This window comes from Anas platyrhynchos, chromosome 6 (genome assembly GCF_047663525.1).
Source record: "Anas platyrhynchos isolate ZD024472 breed Pekin duck chromosome 6, IASCAAS_PekinDuck_T2T, whole genome shotgun sequence".
NCBI classification, from domain to species: domain Eukaryota; kingdom Metazoa; phylum Chordata; class Aves; order Anseriformes; family Anatidae; genus Anas; species Anas platyrhynchos.
In genome coordinates, this window is record NC_092592.1 from 15696625 (window position 1) to 15712668 (window position 16044).

The following is a 16044-nucleotide window of genomic DNA, read 5'->3' on the forward strand; positions in this document are numbered from 1 at the left end:
CCCGGGTCTCTCTCCCTAACCTCTGCTGCCCTTCTCTGCTCTGCTCCCTTCCTTGGGCTCCTCACACTCTGGGACTCCTGGGTCAAGCAAGGGCAAGGGGCGAGGATGGGCTAAATAAAAGGGATAAGATGCCTCAGCCACAGTTCTGGCCAGGGATGCTGAACTTCTAGGTCAGTACTAGAGGCGAGAACCTCCTGCCTTTTAATGCAAAATAAACAGAGCACTTGAGAAACCCCTGCTTGGCAAAGTAACACACACACACACACACAAAATCCAAACCCAATATTTCTCATACAGCTGCTCATATCTGCCACAGTTTTTTCATGCAATTATTCAGCAATGCACTGACATCTGAACACAGAGCAAGTGGGGAGGCCCTGAGACTTGAAACCATGAACTGGCCAGGTGCAAAACCCATGCGCTCCGAGAAGATCTGTTACACCCATTACCCACTTTGTGGTTTGAGACAGTCTTATAGGAACTGTGCTTGGCACACTACCCACAACAAATCATTGTTGCATGTGGTATGTATTTACTAAAAGTCTGCCTGTGAATAAGCTATAAATTCATGTTCATTCGTTTCCAGAACCTTCTATGTCAAAGCTCTAGGAGGAAGGTACTTTAAGTTGCCTCTGCCCAGCAGAAGAAAATGGGAATATTGACTTTTGTACCTGGACACTAGGCTGCAGCTGGGCCTTGGGATAGCTGCAAAATTACGTGGTGCAACAAACACAACTGCATGCACTTCCTAGACTCAATTTCATGAACTTTGATTTATGCTGTTCTGTTTCTGGCAGCAGAAGCGTCTTACCTATGCAGCAAGCACAAGCATCTGTAACTTCCATAACTCATCACACCACATGCAGATGCACTTATACAGTTCTACGGCTGTAAAACTGAAATGCCTTCTCATAACCTGAAGAGCGTATACGTGCTATTTCCATAGCAGAGCTAAATTATTTCATAATAAGATAAGAATCTCTGCCTTAGCACATGAAAAACATTCAGTTTGGGATACTCCTTCCATGCTAGAGCTGAAAGACCCATTGCATTACACATGCCCAGCTTACACAAAACAGAGAATCCAGTGATGGGTTCAAGCTCTCTAGTCTGATTGTCAGTGTTAGGTATTCCTTCTATTTCCCTTTTGGAGCCCCATCTAACCCAGAGATAAACTAAGATGACAGCAATTCCAACCAAGAACTCTTTAAAAATAATGAGAATCCAAAACATCTATTAGAGTACATTTATTTTTAAAATATGGAATATCATTTGGAAAAGAAAAGAAAAAACAAACAAACAAAAAACACAAACAATTAATACAAACGCATATTTCTGAAGAACAGTTTAAAGGCTGACTTCATCTAAAGGTATGAGCACCGAAAGAAGGAACGTGACTACTTTAGATTAATGAAAAGAGTCCTGGCCAGAAATTATGTTCCTCGCTTTTGCAAAGATTCCTTGGGAACAGAGCAGCTGCAAGAGGTCCAGCTCGCTAAGGTGAGTGGTTACAAGGTCATTAATAAATTACATGGTCACCTGCTGCTTAGGGAATAGGACTGAGGTGAAAATGATGGATCCTCTCCGTGTGTTTAACTTTGACCTCTTTCAGGACTATTACCCAAGTCATGTAAGCCATGCAGCCATTTAAAGCTTCATGTTACAGTTCCAGTTGTTTTCTGGCTTCACTAGCAATACTCATGAGTAACACCAGGAGGATAAATAAGTAACTGTTTCAGCACCATACAGATGATGCGTAATCTATACAGGTGGTGTTGTTTATACTCCAGCCCTATGCGATCAACACGTGCTGAAGATACCTTGTAGCCACTGGATAGTTTTTCACAACAAACCTTTCAGAGAACAACTGACAACACTGATCTTGGCAACTTTTTTTTTTTTTCCTCTCTACTGTGATACATCTGCTACACTGACCATTTGCACCCATCCCCTCCTCACTGACCTATGACTTCTAGAGGTGAAGAAAGAGTGGACTTGGAACGAAAAAAAAGTTACCATCTTTAGGAGAACAGGACATCTGCAACTGCGGTAGCAGCATTTTGCTAAGATAAAAGTGGTGTTAAATTCAGAAGAAGAGGAAGAATGCCTGGAAGCTATTTTCCAGAAGAAACCGGAGCAGCAGACCAGGATGACAACCAAACCCCTCCGTACAAGTGCTCTTTGGTTGAGCTATTCAGAGCGGAGGCAGTTGCAGTCTCTCTTGACACGCTGAATAAAGAACCCATTCAATTCACTCATTCCTCTGCATGGGTACTAGAAGCCACCAGGACTACCACAGAGAGTAAATTAAAAGAACTTGAGACGTCCAAATGCATCTGGCAGAATGCACATACCCAAATGCCAACGGAGGCTGGTGCACCTCTGGATGCAGCAGCCATAGCGCACGTACCGCAGCTCTGCCTTCCCTCGCCCCATTGCAGTCTTCACTGTGTTGTGTGCCTGAAGTGATCCAACCAACCAGCCCCGAGGAGGACTACATTGGGTTTGTAGAGGAGTACCTAAACATACCAAAACCACTTATTCCTAAACACTCTATCACCTCAGCCACTCTATATTTTCACATATACTACTTGTAAAGCCCATTACATCGCCTTTCCTGCTTGTTCAGAACTCCTGGGAGCTTCACAGCATCCTTCTGAAAAGGACAAACAGTGGAGCTGTTCAATAAAAAATAAATATACTCTAATTTGTCAAGTAAAAGAGGGAAGTGATAAAAATTGAAATTGTCTTTAAGGAAGGAATTAGCATGCTCACAGAAACAAAGTCCACAACTGCAAATCAAGCAGCTTCAGCCCAGTTCCCCCTCCTAGATTTTCTACCATATCCTGACTCCTCTGTCACCATCTGCCAGAAAGGCAAGTTCCTCAAATACAATCTGTATTTCTTCTTTTACCATTTACCAGCAAATCCTGGAAAATCCTCATCCATAATTTATTAAGTGATTAAACCTCATTCAGACTTTTTGTTTGAATAATACCTCATGCAACTGTTTGAGTTGGGGGTGCGCTTTGATTTAGTTCTGCTGTTGTTATGATCTGTGCTGCAGACAGTTGAAGAGGCCCTTTGCACTGGTGTAGTTTGTTCCTTCTCGTGCTGATATGCACATATTTAGATGTGCTCCAAAGTGCTTGTAAAACAAGAGAGCTTATAAATGAGCAAATTGCATTCACACTGCGAGAACTTTCCCGGTAAATATCCATCTATCTCTATGTAAGCACCATTAAAGGAGCTTAACTTGCTGTCAGTTTTCCAAACTCGACCTTGCTTTGCGGCTGGGGAAAGTTACAGTCCTCACACCTTCACTTAGCTCTTGCAGGCAGATAGCTGTGCAGTTAACTACAGCTTTCAGAAGTAAAACGCATCCATCTTTTGGGTTTGCTGCTGACAACCAAAAAGTGCTGTCTGCTGTGTGTATGCTGACCTGCATTTTCTACGGCTTACAACCCTGCCTTTTCAGAAGGGCCATTTTTCTTCTCTCTGAACAGAGACGTATGGCTCATTATGGCAACCTGGATGCCAACTTTGATGTTGGAAAGGTCAGATTTAAATAAATAAATAAATAAATAAGTAAGGCTTTTTTTTTTTTTTTTTTTTTTTTTTTTTTTTTTCCGAGAGAGAGATTGTGCTGGTCTTCTGCAACTCAGGAAACAGCACAAGGAGCCTTGCTCGAGTCTTTCAATCACCTTTTGTTTTAAAACCTCCCGGTGTGGTGTTCGCACCGAGCAGCTACCCTACTCCGCTCCAGCCACCGCAGGCGATGCGGCGGGGATGTTTACGGGCTGTAAGGACCAGCTTACCCACTCGGGCTCCTTCCTAAGCGCAGGACCATCCATCATCCCCTTTTGTGCTACCAGGCTCCTTAAAAGGCCTACTCGCTTTAACTCCCGCGCGTCCCGGGGCTACCTCCCCGGCTTTCCGAGGGAGCCGGGCACTGCTCGCCGGCCTTTTTTGGGAAGCCCTGCCCGCGCCGCGCCGTGCAGCGCTGCCCCGACGGCGGTGCGGCGGGGAGGGCGCTCCCCCACGGAGCCGGGGGAGGGACGGGGAGCCCCGCACGGAGCCCGGGGCGAGCGCGGTCCTCCCCGGGAGGGGGCAAGGGGACAGCGAAGGGGAAGCCCCGGGGGGCAGGAGGGGTCCGGCCGGCGCCCTCCCCGTCCCCGCACCCCCTTGGCGGGCGGGAGGCCCGTGGGGGCGCGGCGCCGCCGCCGGAGCGCCGGCAGCTCCTCCCCGGCGGTGCCCCGGGAGTGGGAATAAAGACAGATAGCGGGGCGGGCGGGGAGGGACGGGCGGAGGGAGGGAAGAGAAGCGAAGGGAAGGGAAGCGAAGGGAAGGGGGCAGGCGGAAAGTTGGCTGCGCGGCCCGCGGCGATGCCGGTGGGGCGCCGAGCGCTGCGGCTGGGGCTGGGGCTGGGCGGGCTCGGCGGGCCGTAGGGCGGCGCGGGGCGCAGCGAGCCCCCGGCCCGGCCTCCAGGCGGGCGGCAGCGGGCGGCCCGGGCGGGGACGGGGACGGCGGCGGGGCCGGAGCCGGAGCGCCCGCAGGGGGAGCGGCACCGCGGAGCCGGCCGCCGCCGGGCGCGCTCGGGGGAAAGATGAGCCTGCTGTCAGCCATCGACACCAGCGCCGCGTCCGTCTACCAGCCCGCCCAGCTCCTCAACTGGGTCTATCTCTCGCTGCAAGACACGCACCAGGCCAGCGCCTTCGATGCCTTCCGCCCCGAGCCCTCCTCCTCGCAGCACCCCGACCTCGGCTACACCAAGAGCCCGCCGGAGCTGGGCTCCTCGCTCGGCTCCAGCTATCTCAACAGCTTCTTCCAGCTGCAGCGCAGCGAGGTGAGTGCGCGGCCCCCGCCGAGCCCCGACCGCCATGATGCCGCCGCCCGCCCCGGGGCTGCCCCCGGGCTCGCGGCCCGGCCGCGGGGACGCTGCGGGGAGCGGCCGCCCGCCGGCTGACACCGGGGGGGGGTGGGCAAAAAGCGCTGCTACGGGCGGCCCGACGGCTCGAAACCGCCCCCCGACACCTCAAATCCGCGCTGAAATCACTTCTGCGAGGGTAGCCGTAGGCACGGGGGGCGAGGGTGGAAGGAGGGGGCTGCGAGCTGGGGGAAAAGTTGTGCGCGCCTCGCGTCGGGCGCGGAGCAGCCCGTAGGAAAGCAGAGGGAAGGAAAGCAACCAAAGCGCAGGGCACACAAAGACAATTCACTGCGGAGCGCCCTGGCGCAGGAAGTTGTTGAGGTCAAGCACTTCTGCATCGGAGGGACCTCGCCGCTGCAGGGGGCACCGCTCCCTCGGCCGGGCCGAGCGCCCGCAGGAGGTCCCCCCCCAGCAGCAGCCGCGGGGCTCCTGCCTCGGGCCTCCAGAGGCGAGGGCTGGGGGGGCTGCGCGCCCGACCCGCGGCGGCACTCCCCCAGGGACATTTGGGAGCCGTTTCAGTCACAGTAGAGGTTTAAAATGTGTTCTCGGCCAAAATAGCTATTGCTTTTCTGTCAGCAAAGGGGTTGTTACTTGAAAAGAAATCAAGTTCCCCAGCAGTCACGGTGCTACAGCTGTTAGCAGCGGACAGCCAGAGCCGCACACACACACACGTACTTTTTTCCTTAATTAGAAATCATTTCTTCCTTCAGAATCTTGCAAAGCACATCCAGTCTCAACACTGACACTATTTTTGAGAGTATATAAATCAAAACCCAGCCGGGCTGATGCACCCAGCCTCAGTAAGCCTAACATACCCGGTTTAAATATACGCAGACTTCACAACACAGTGATTTTGCTAAAAGGCCAAGAGGGAGCGTAACACAAGCCCCCAGCTCCCTACCCACTGGTTACCAGTCGGGGATTTTGACGAGCTCTGTGCTCTCCAGGTAGCGGTAAGAGTCCGGGACTGGCCTACATGGCCTCTTTGAAGAGCGGGACACCGCTCAGCTCCGCGTTTCCAAACGTCGGGATGCACCCCGCTCACAGCAGGTCCTCATTTTCCTCCCTTTTTCTCACAAGAAGAAAGAACAAACACAGAAACCCACCCACACAAAGTACACGAAGGATGCATGCAGACCTCTGAGACAGTCTCTGAGAAAGTTTTCCTGAAGTTTCTCTAAGTTCTTTTTTCTGTTTCTACTATACCCGTTGCGAGTAGGAGCTAATCATTTTGTCACACTCTCCCTCTTCCCCCTCGGTTCACATTTCTTTCCATTTTTTCCCAAAACCCCTTCCTTTGGAACACCATTTCCCGGCAGGCCAGGGCTTCCCCCAGCTGTGGCCACCTCCCAGGGGCACTGGCCAGCCCCACCTCAGGCTCCCTGGGCCAAGAGCAGCGCACCAAGCTCCCCTCCACCCCTCTGAAGCATACGGGTGCCACCTCACACGACTCCTTTTCACCTTTTCCTGTTTCCTGAGGTGTACTAGTGACAGCCACTGAGAGCCACCAGTTCTGCAGAAAGCCTGGTGAGCTTGCAGGAAATAAGGAGTCATTTGATTCTATGCAGATATTAATATTCTTTAAAGACAGAGCACGTTAGTTTGTTCCTTTTCCAGCCTGCGGCAACAATAGCATTGACCACCCTGCTGGTAGAGACACTTTTCTCTATTTCCAGTCTTCACCTGAACTATGCATTAACGCGGCTCGCACTTAGGGAGGGGGTCTGTGCAGAGGGAAGGGGACGCTGCCACCTCTCAGGGCACAGCAGCACACTCGCACACTGGGTGAGCTCTGAAGAAGTGAGGGAATATTTTAGTCCCCAGGCTGATGCTGTCTGCTTATTCTGCATCTTTCACTGAGGGGAAGGCGTTAGAGATACTGTTACTCAAAACAACAACAACAAAAAAATGTTCTGTCAATATGTTGAATGTCCTGTTCTTTCCAGAAACTAAGCTAGACTGCTTTTTGGCAGGAGCCACACGAGTTCCCTACAATGTCATGCTCTTAATTCTTGAAATTCTAACATCTGTTTATTTGCGGATGCCATTCAGCGTACACCAAGTATTTTGACTGCGTAAAATTATTTTGGGGAGCAGTAGTGTTGTGTGCTACTTTTGCATCAAGTGGGCTTGTGCTATCTTTGGAAGACACGTAGCTTTCCACAGTTAAAGCGTTGACTGTTTTCTGCACAGTGCTTGCTTTGGTTGGCATTTTTTCCTCCCAGTTTTGTCCTGGGCTGGCTTATCCTGGAGCTGGGCTGTGACAATGATTGACAAGTAGCTGTATACAATATTTGGAAAGTGACCTAATGAGAGGCCAAAATAGCACCAGATTGAGAAATGGTAGGATCACAGGGTATAAAATAGTTATGCGCCCCGTAGGTTGCTTTGCAACTGAAAATTTTCTGGAGGAGATTGCTTGGAATAAGAGACAGCACTCGTGAGAAGTTGCTATTATACTGGGTTTGCAAGTCTGCATGGCAGTGCCTGTGTATGTGACTTGCATGCTGACCAAAGAACTGGGCAGAAAAAAAAAAAAAAAAAGGGCCAGCACCCACAGAGTAGTCTTGCACTTCACCAAGATTTTTGTCCTCCAGACTTTTTCCACTACAATGGACGCCTTCTAAATAAACATGATGAACACAGCTGTTTGGTGCATAAAAGCCCATTGTACCCAGAAAAAGAAGCAATAATAAAGGTTTAAACAGTAAAGCGACAATGAATGTTTTGTTCCATATGCAAGACTCATTTTGCAAAACAGACCTGCTTTAAATAAAACTTTACTGCAGCATTTAATGTCCTAGATATGAAACGAAAGCATGTTAGAACATTAAGATGTATTAAATTGGCTATTGAACCCAACTCCACCCTCATTATAACACCATCCGTCAGAGCCAAGTATTTGAGGTTTTGTTGTGAGGCTGGTTACATGGGAATTAAGGCATTTGAGACACAGCCAGGTAACTGTGGCTTTGTGTCATTGCGTGGTATAATTGAGAAACCTAGAATAATGGGGCAATAGAGTCATATGGCATTTTTCTACTCTCACAGTAGGCTTCCTACTAAATCAGTGCTGACTTTGGTCAAGAGGAGACAGCTACAACTAACTCCAAGTTACCATATTATAATCAAACTTGTTTCTTTGAACATAAAGTGCTAATTCCAGAACAGGCCAATATTTACACAAGAAGGAGCCCATGTCCTAGCGAATTCTTTACCCACGTACAATGCTTCGCATGTCTTTCCAAGAGGGGAATTCCTTCCAGAAACCTCTACAGCAGATCCAAACCAGGTCTTATTTAAGCCCAAATAACTGCATGTATGGGATTAGAAAACAATCCATGTTTTTGAGAAGCAGTTCATGTTTTTGACTCAAGGACTTGCAGATCCATTCTTTACAGGCAAGAGAGGAACTAACTGGGAATGAGAGAACATGAGCTAGTTCAATCGGCTGCATTAAAGTGCAGATCACTCCCTCAGGAAGGAAAATTTGGGGAATTAAAGAAAAAGAAGTTAGAGCCTATACTACAGCAAATCCTGATGAAACCCAGTGGAACATAAGCAGGTCTGCAGCACTGGGATCAGTACAGCTTGTGAAGCAGCTTTCTAAAGATGAAAGGTTAATAAGACAATGACATTCATGTATATTATTGTTAAAAAATAAATAAATGATGAAACACTTGCAAGAACAGGAAGACGTGTGGTAGGAATATAGCATTTCTACAGAAAATACATTTTCTATCAAACAACCTTTTTTCCTGTCTGTCCTTCATAGAAGTTTTGGCAAACAAACTAGCTGAATACATCACAAAGACCTCTTCTTTACCCTAGGTGAACTAATTTGAAGGGTAACAGTAAGGAAAAACAACAACAAAAAAACCAACATGAGTTCTCCCATCTTCTAAGTATCAGAGTAATACAGGGATTGCCATACAAGATCAGGTCAGTGCCCCACTAAGCGAACTGCCATCTCAACAGCCACAAACAAAGACTTCAAAGACAAAACACTTTGCAAGAGACAAAACACCTTGTGTGAAGCTGCTCGCAGCTGGTGAGGTCCTAGAGCAAACAGAGCAGAGATGAGGGTTAGCAGAAAGGGCCCTATGCTCTGGGACACTTCTGACTCCCCTAGTTCTCTGGCCAGTCGTTAGGTGCTCCAGCACAGAGAGTATCTGTGATCCACCCAGCACAAAGCTTGCTCAGACTGGACTCCTTGCTTCTACATTGCAGACTCAACAACTACAGTTATCTTTCTCCTCTTCCTGAAGTGTCCTTAAACGTAGCGCAGTGTATAGGTTGCCTTCAATAGATGAAGTCATGTTGAAAATAACTTCAAAAAAAGTCTTGGTTCCTGTATTTACTTATTCTCCCAGTAAGTGTAAGATTTACTTTTAGCACAGACGAAGTGTGTAGGATCACAAAGCATCAAACACACTGCACAGGGCTGTTCCTGCAGTAAGGTTTTCTTACCTGGACAAAGGCAATAGCAAGAGAGTCTGGCTACTGGCATTGATTGGCCTTTACATTTTCAGTATTAGATGTTACTATTTCTCAAGCTGAACCATTTAGGTTTTTCTTAAGAAAAGGAGAAAGTTCAAGTATTACTTCAAAAACACATACACACAAAAAAGCTAAGTCTGCAAATAAAATCTAGCAACTATATCTACATCCTCAAAATGTGAGCGGCCTGACAAAAGTCATTTAGATAAATTTAAAGTAGTAAGAATTTCACATATTTGAGAAAAAAGTGTGTTATGGAATAATTAAACATTCCACTAAGACTGCCAGCTGTAAATTACTCTTAAAACATCCATCAATAACAGTGATTATCATTTGATTGATCTCCTTGCCTTGATTTTTCTCATTATTGTTTATTTAAGTGCTAAAACTGAAACTTAAGTTAAACTTAACTTGGAAAGGCAATAGCTCAGCAGTTCTTATGTTGGAGGCCCGTCTGCTCTCTGACTCAGTATGATGGCACTTTACAGATATCTTGTGGCTATGTAAAGTGACAGTCAACTACTTTGAGACTGCTTTTCAAGAACTTGCATGGCAGTTCAGGTGCATTCTCTCTTCTGCCTCCTCCCCGGGTGCAAAGGCTTTTCTGGCTTTTCTGTGGTTTTACAAATGGTATTTAAAAGGGGAGGAAAAAAAAAAAAAAAAGAAAACCAAAAACAACATGTACTTCCTTCTGTTTTCTTGTCACTAAACTGCCTACAAAGGTGAAAGAAATACTAGCACAATGCTGTCAGATAACTAAAGTAATCAATCCAAAACATTGTTTTTAATCCCTGTGATTTCTAAGACACCTGACCGTTACTGCTAACTATAATGGGCTTAGGTTATTAAAAAAAAATAAGTCATTTTTAAAGATGAGAGGCTCCCTGCAAGTCTATGCTGTCAGCATGCAAAGCATATGATTCAAACTTTAAAACTTTATTGCTTCTGTATACATGCATCACAACATACACTGGTACTCGCACTGTCTAGTGCATTTCTTTTTTGCACTGCTCCTTGCAAGGAATTTGAGAGAGCTGAACCTCTGTGAGTCAGCAAACTTCTGGGGTATCAGCATGTCAGCCTCTGTCCTCCTGTGCAGCCATCTCTAAAGCTGTTTTGAAAGCGCTACTTCAGCACAGAAAGTACAGATTTCACACCCCCAGCTGTATTGTGGTCTCAAAGTCTCAGATCTAGCAGCTACTGCATTTTCAATTCGAGTTTGATGCGCGCTGTAAAATGCAAAATTCAGGTGAGTGCTAAGGCGAGTTTCAAGCCCAGAAGCACTTTTTTTTGTTTGTTTGTTTTCCCACTCTTCTGTTGCTACTTCTGCAGCCATAGCCTCCTGTTTTGCTACTTCTGTCTTTGGAAAGCACTTTTGCTTGGGACAGGGAGTGGAACCAAAACCAGAACAAACTACATCCATGAAGGTGTTATATGAAAAGGAATCGTATACAACATGTATTTATTATTTTCAGAAGTGGGAAGCCAAGTGATCATACAAATTAGTCTTCCATTTGTATCCCTTAGGCATGGCTTTTGACTTCTCTACTAAAATATGCCAGGACATATTTTAAACTTTTAAGCATTCTAAGTACAATTGCATTGCTTTTCCTTGGGATTCTTTATCCAAACAAGGACGAGCAGAAACCTAATGGAACCAAGCTGCTGGTGAAGATACGCTGGTATTAACCCAGTACCCAGAGCCTCTTTACCTCCTTACCCTCCCCACACGTGAGACCAATGTTATTGCAGCTCTGCAGTGCATCTGCTCTGCCTCTAGTGTTACCTTGTTCAAATGTGACTTATAGTTGGGCTTCTGCTTCATGGCAGCACAAGTATTTAGCCACATAACATCACATCAAAGGCTGAACTGTGTTTGAAAAGCTGGCAAGAGCTAAAATATTAATTGCTAAACTTACATCAGGTCATGCAGAAGAGAGATGTGGGCCTTCTTTTTACCACTGATTTCTTTTTAATCCAATTGTTAAAAAAAAAAAAAAAGCAATGGAAAATGGAGCAATTATATGTATTCTTCCCAATTAGTTGAAAATTATTGCAACTCTTACAGATCACTTGGGATATGCAAACTTGTAACTAAGAAGAGCATGGGCATTTGCTTTTGGTCTCAGAAATACGTTCATGTCTTGAAAAGTTTGCCAGGCAGTACACGCAGGGAAACAAACAAAAAACCCCACCCAAACAGTCAGAGGCAAAAGCATGCAAGATTCCTATTACAACTCTATTTTATACGTGCATTTCTCAGTTACAGTTATTTTACAGTGTCTTCCATGCCAAGGCACCCAAACAAAGGGGTGATGTAACTGTGATATAACTGTTGGGTAATGATTTTTCATCCCTTCCTCTTTTGCTCCTTCGACATCGACTCAATTACTCAGAAAAGGAAGATGCTTCTCCAGTCAACTGCACAGACAATCAGTCAAATCTGACATCAACCAATATATTTATGAAAAGCATTGAATGAATAGGAAATCCAGATGTCTACAAAACAATGGTTTTATCCAAAAGCCAAAGTCACTCCCCTTCCCCTACTATTTATTTAAACTTTGTTTTGGGGATTTTGTGGATTTGTACAAGACAGAAGAAACAGCACCACTGCAAGGAGTTACAGAAGTTCAGAAGAGATCACATTACTGACAGTTACTAGGTGAGGATCAATGCAAGGCAATTTTCTAACTCTGAATTTAAGTTGCTCATTTAAATTCTGACTCCGTGCATTTGCATGAAGACCCAAGCACAGATATTACAAAGCTTATCATACAACACTGATAAGGAACTGCAAAGAGGCAAAAGCAAGTGTGTTTTGTTATCAAAACTAGATGCATGGATATAAACGATGCCTAAGAAGTGATAGTGGATATCACCTTAAAGCTTCTGGGCTGCTTTCTGAAACATAATAGTTGATATTTGTACCCGTCCTCAGTTTCCTCCCCTAGGGAAATTGCCAGCTGCCTGATGCCCAGTTTGCCACTCTCCTGCATTGCCCTTCTCCCTCTTTTAGAAAGCCATGATGAAATGATTAAATTAAATGGAAAGAATTTAAGTCTTTGCTTCCTTGCAGTTTTCTTCAGTTTCTGTCAGGGTTCCAGAGGAGTTATAGCGGAGCAAAGGAACTGATTAAGTTTTACAAAGCTATTCAAATCCTCCAGCAATTCTGACAGAACTCAGACAGATGGTATTTCCTAAGTGTCACAACATAGATCAGTTTCTTCTAGGAATGAAAACTAAAGTAGAACCTACTTCTACTAGAAGTGGAACCTAAAATTACAGAGAGATTCACTTCAGAAAAGTTAGGAGGACTGGGTTTTGTCTATGTCTCTCGTTGCCTAGCCAGGCCAGCATAGTTGTTTTGAGTCTCAGTAGGTTTTAAGTTGTCAAGTTTTAACATAATCACAAGCCTAGCCCATTTCTTTCTGTCTTGGGTTTTGGTGTGAGCAAATACTAACAAGTCCCAATAGCTTGAGAAGGAGGGTTTTTGAGGAGCCTCTTGTAGGCCTTTTTCTTAGCTCTTCCATACCCACTGACAACTGCTACTGCTTGGAGAACTGTTGTGTGGTGTTCCAAAACCTGCATCTTGGGAGATACGTTTTGTCTCTCAAGGTTCAGTTTGAAGATAAGCAAATACCCTCACAGTCCAGAGAAATTCTGTGAGATCTACAGCTCTGGTTTTCATACCTGAAGCAGAAATATGTTCGTGCTACATAAAAAGACCACCCCCAGCTACTCCAAGGACACAGCAGGATTTGGCGTCTCTTTTGAATGAACACAAGTGCAATGCCGAAGAAGGATTTCAGGAATCTGGTGGTCTATATTTACATCTCATCCAGCTAACTGCCAACCAAGCAAACATCTTAGAGGGATCATCTTGCTCCCACAGGCTGCTCTTGCCAACCCAGGAGTCCCAGATTTCTAAACCTGTTGGAGATTGTAGCAGGGAAATAGGAAGTGTTTGGGAGGAGGAGACTGACTCTTTGCACTAAGCTAGCCTGCCAGGCACCTATACGTGTGTATTCATCAGGGCTGTGGATACTTGTGGTTGAATGGAAAGCAATGGACCTATTGTACACATGTTGCATCCTGAAAAGAGGGATTCATAAGGGCTTGTAAGAGAACAGGGTTTCAGCATCGGGGGCCTGTCCTTGAAACATGGAGGCATTCTTACAACCATCTTCCTCCAAAATGCATTGCAATTTAAATTAATAAAATAACATCTTCATTACCCCAACAAACACAACCTGGGAAAAAAAAATCCTTAAGTCTAATTTGAAACTAGATCACTCAATTTTTATAATTTATCTGAAGCAGAATGTGGAGTTTTATACCCGCTTGCTTAGATCACACTTGAAGCTATGCTGTGTAACAACTGGTTCAGAGGGTGGCTATAGATACAGATAAAACTATCCAAAAGCTGGAGCTGCAAGATGAAATTCCAGCCTGTCATGCAAATAGATGGAAGCAATTTATTTTCTTCACTATATTCAATTTAGGAAAAGTTTTTGTCTTCCCATGAGTGCAGAAACTGAGGCCCTAAGCACATTGTGAGGGGCCCACTCTGGGCAGATGATGTATTGTTCCTACCTCTGACAGTGACCTTAGCTTTGCCTCTTTTAAACTTTGGCAGCCATCACAGAGGTTTCTGTGCCAAGAAGGCATTACTGAATGTAAATGATATAAACAAAAGTGTCTCAGACCTAAAGTTCTATTTAACCCAAACTGAACATTTCTGAGCAGAACCTTTCATCGTGTAAGAGCTGCACAGGAGGTAAATGCTTTCCTAAGTGTGCCTTAAACAGGCACATATCTATTTCCGGGTGTTATTTTTCTTATGTTTGGAGTGTCAAAAGACCCACCAAATGAAAGGAAACCTGACTCTTGTTTTTCAAACTGTAGGTCAGATTGAGACAAGATTTCCTGCAGGAAACAGAGATGTTAACAGAATGTGGCTGTGGGTATTAAAGTGCAGGGGTCAAAATACGTCCATCCGTTTCTCCCCTCGCTTTATAACCTTCATAGCCTCCTTGCAGCCTGAGAACCCCATCTTGACACCCGCAAAATATGCTCGTTTTTCAGCAGCATTAGGAGGCACCGGGATTAGGGGATCTGGTGGGGCCTTCCCGCCCCCACCGCTGCTCGTTCTGGGAAGGTCAGGGAGGTTACTGGGCTGCAACCCAGGGGAGATCCAGCTGCAGGCAGCCCAGGGACAGGCTGAGAAATGAAGGCTCCTGTGGGGATGTGTTAAAGTAATTTGCAGTGTGAATGGTCTCCCTTGTCCCTAATATAGTGCTCATGTGTTGGAGCTTCTCTAACATAAGTGTGCAGTTGTTTAGCCTTCAGCTGATGAAAAGGATCCCTGCAGAGCTTGGTACGAGATTTAGAGAGTTCCTCCAAGACTGCGCACCTCTGACCAAACATCTGTCCTTTCCTTTTCCACCTTTCTGTTAATAGACATTAAAGACAGTTTGTGAGGTCCCTGTACAGTGTATAAGACAAGTGTCCCCACCAACATCCACACCAAACCTGCCCCTGATGCTGTTACAGGAAGGATCACACTGCTAGCAGAGAGCTCTGAGCCCTGCTTCAAGTTCAGCAATCCAATGGCAGTGATTGAACTTCTTCACTGCCAGCTTTGTTACCTCTGCACCACTGAGCAGGCAGGGAGCAGCACTTTTTAAGATCTGTAGATGTGTGAAAGTCCTGAACGGCAAACACTGAAAGCTTTGGATCAAGACTCTAAAGATCAGCAGATTTAAAGTGAGGCGAGATGGTGCCATGTGCTGCTCTTCAACTCTTCCATGAAGTGAAGGTACGCAAATCATACAGAGAAGCTTATCGCACCCACTTGCTGTTAAGCAATTTAAGAGGTGAGAAGCAATTACAGCCTGAGAAGCCACAGCCAACCAAGCTGGCAGATCTAGAAGAGCTAGATTAGACAGATCTAGCCACTACATTAAAGATTCATTACCCTACCACTGACTTACTTCACAACTACTGACAAATCATGCCACATTCAGAGTAGTCTCCTCAAAACACCCATTTCTCTAGAGGGAAAATCCTAGTGCCCTCTCTCTGTGAGTATTTAGAAGCAGGCATTAGCAGATTAATATAAGCATGTGTTTATCTAAATCCCCAGACAGAAGGATGAATGTAGGTACACTTGACTCATCTACATTTACCTACATTAAGTAAGGAGCTTGAGTAATTGACATTTTCTTAAAGTCAGCCTAAGGACCAATTTTTTGACAGCTGACTTAAGCTTTGACTTCAGAAGGAAACAGAAGCCTGGGTCTTTTTTCCTTCCTCCAGGCATTTTCTTCAGCAAGCGATAAGCTTTGTTTCCACTTGTCCAGTGATAAAATTTTACTAAGTAACCTCTTTAACTATTCTCTGAAAAGGTGTCTATAGTTTGGCAGAAGAGCTAAAGCAGACATAAGCCATAGAGCAGCAGTTTTTGAGGTTTTCCAGTTCAGCATTGGTAATTAAATGCTTGATCTGCCTGAAGTTAATATAACTAAATTTAAAACAGTATTTTTACTTAACCTTCTACGTTCAAAAGGCTTTTGGGTTGACCATAAACATTGATCATGCACTGAATATTTTCT

General features: G+C 45.4%; 1 protein-coding gene across 2 annotated transcripts in view; it reads left to right on the forward strand.

Moving 5' to 3' along the window:
* Nucleotides 1-4010: 4010 nt before the first annotated feature.
* ZCCHC24 (zinc finger CCHC-type containing 24) overlaps nt 4011-16044 on the forward strand; it is a 111326-nt gene continuing 99292 nt past the window's right edge. Inside the window, exon 1 of one of the 2 annotated variants that reach the window (XM_027460142.3) lies at nt 4011-4846. In XM_027460142.3, the coding sequence (XP_027315943.1) occupies nt 4607-4846 (240 nt within the window). In that variant the 5' untranslated portion in view covers nt 4011-4606. The remainder of the gene's footprint in view (nt 4847-16044) is intronic. The other variant, XM_027460141.3, reaches the window with a different exon arrangement.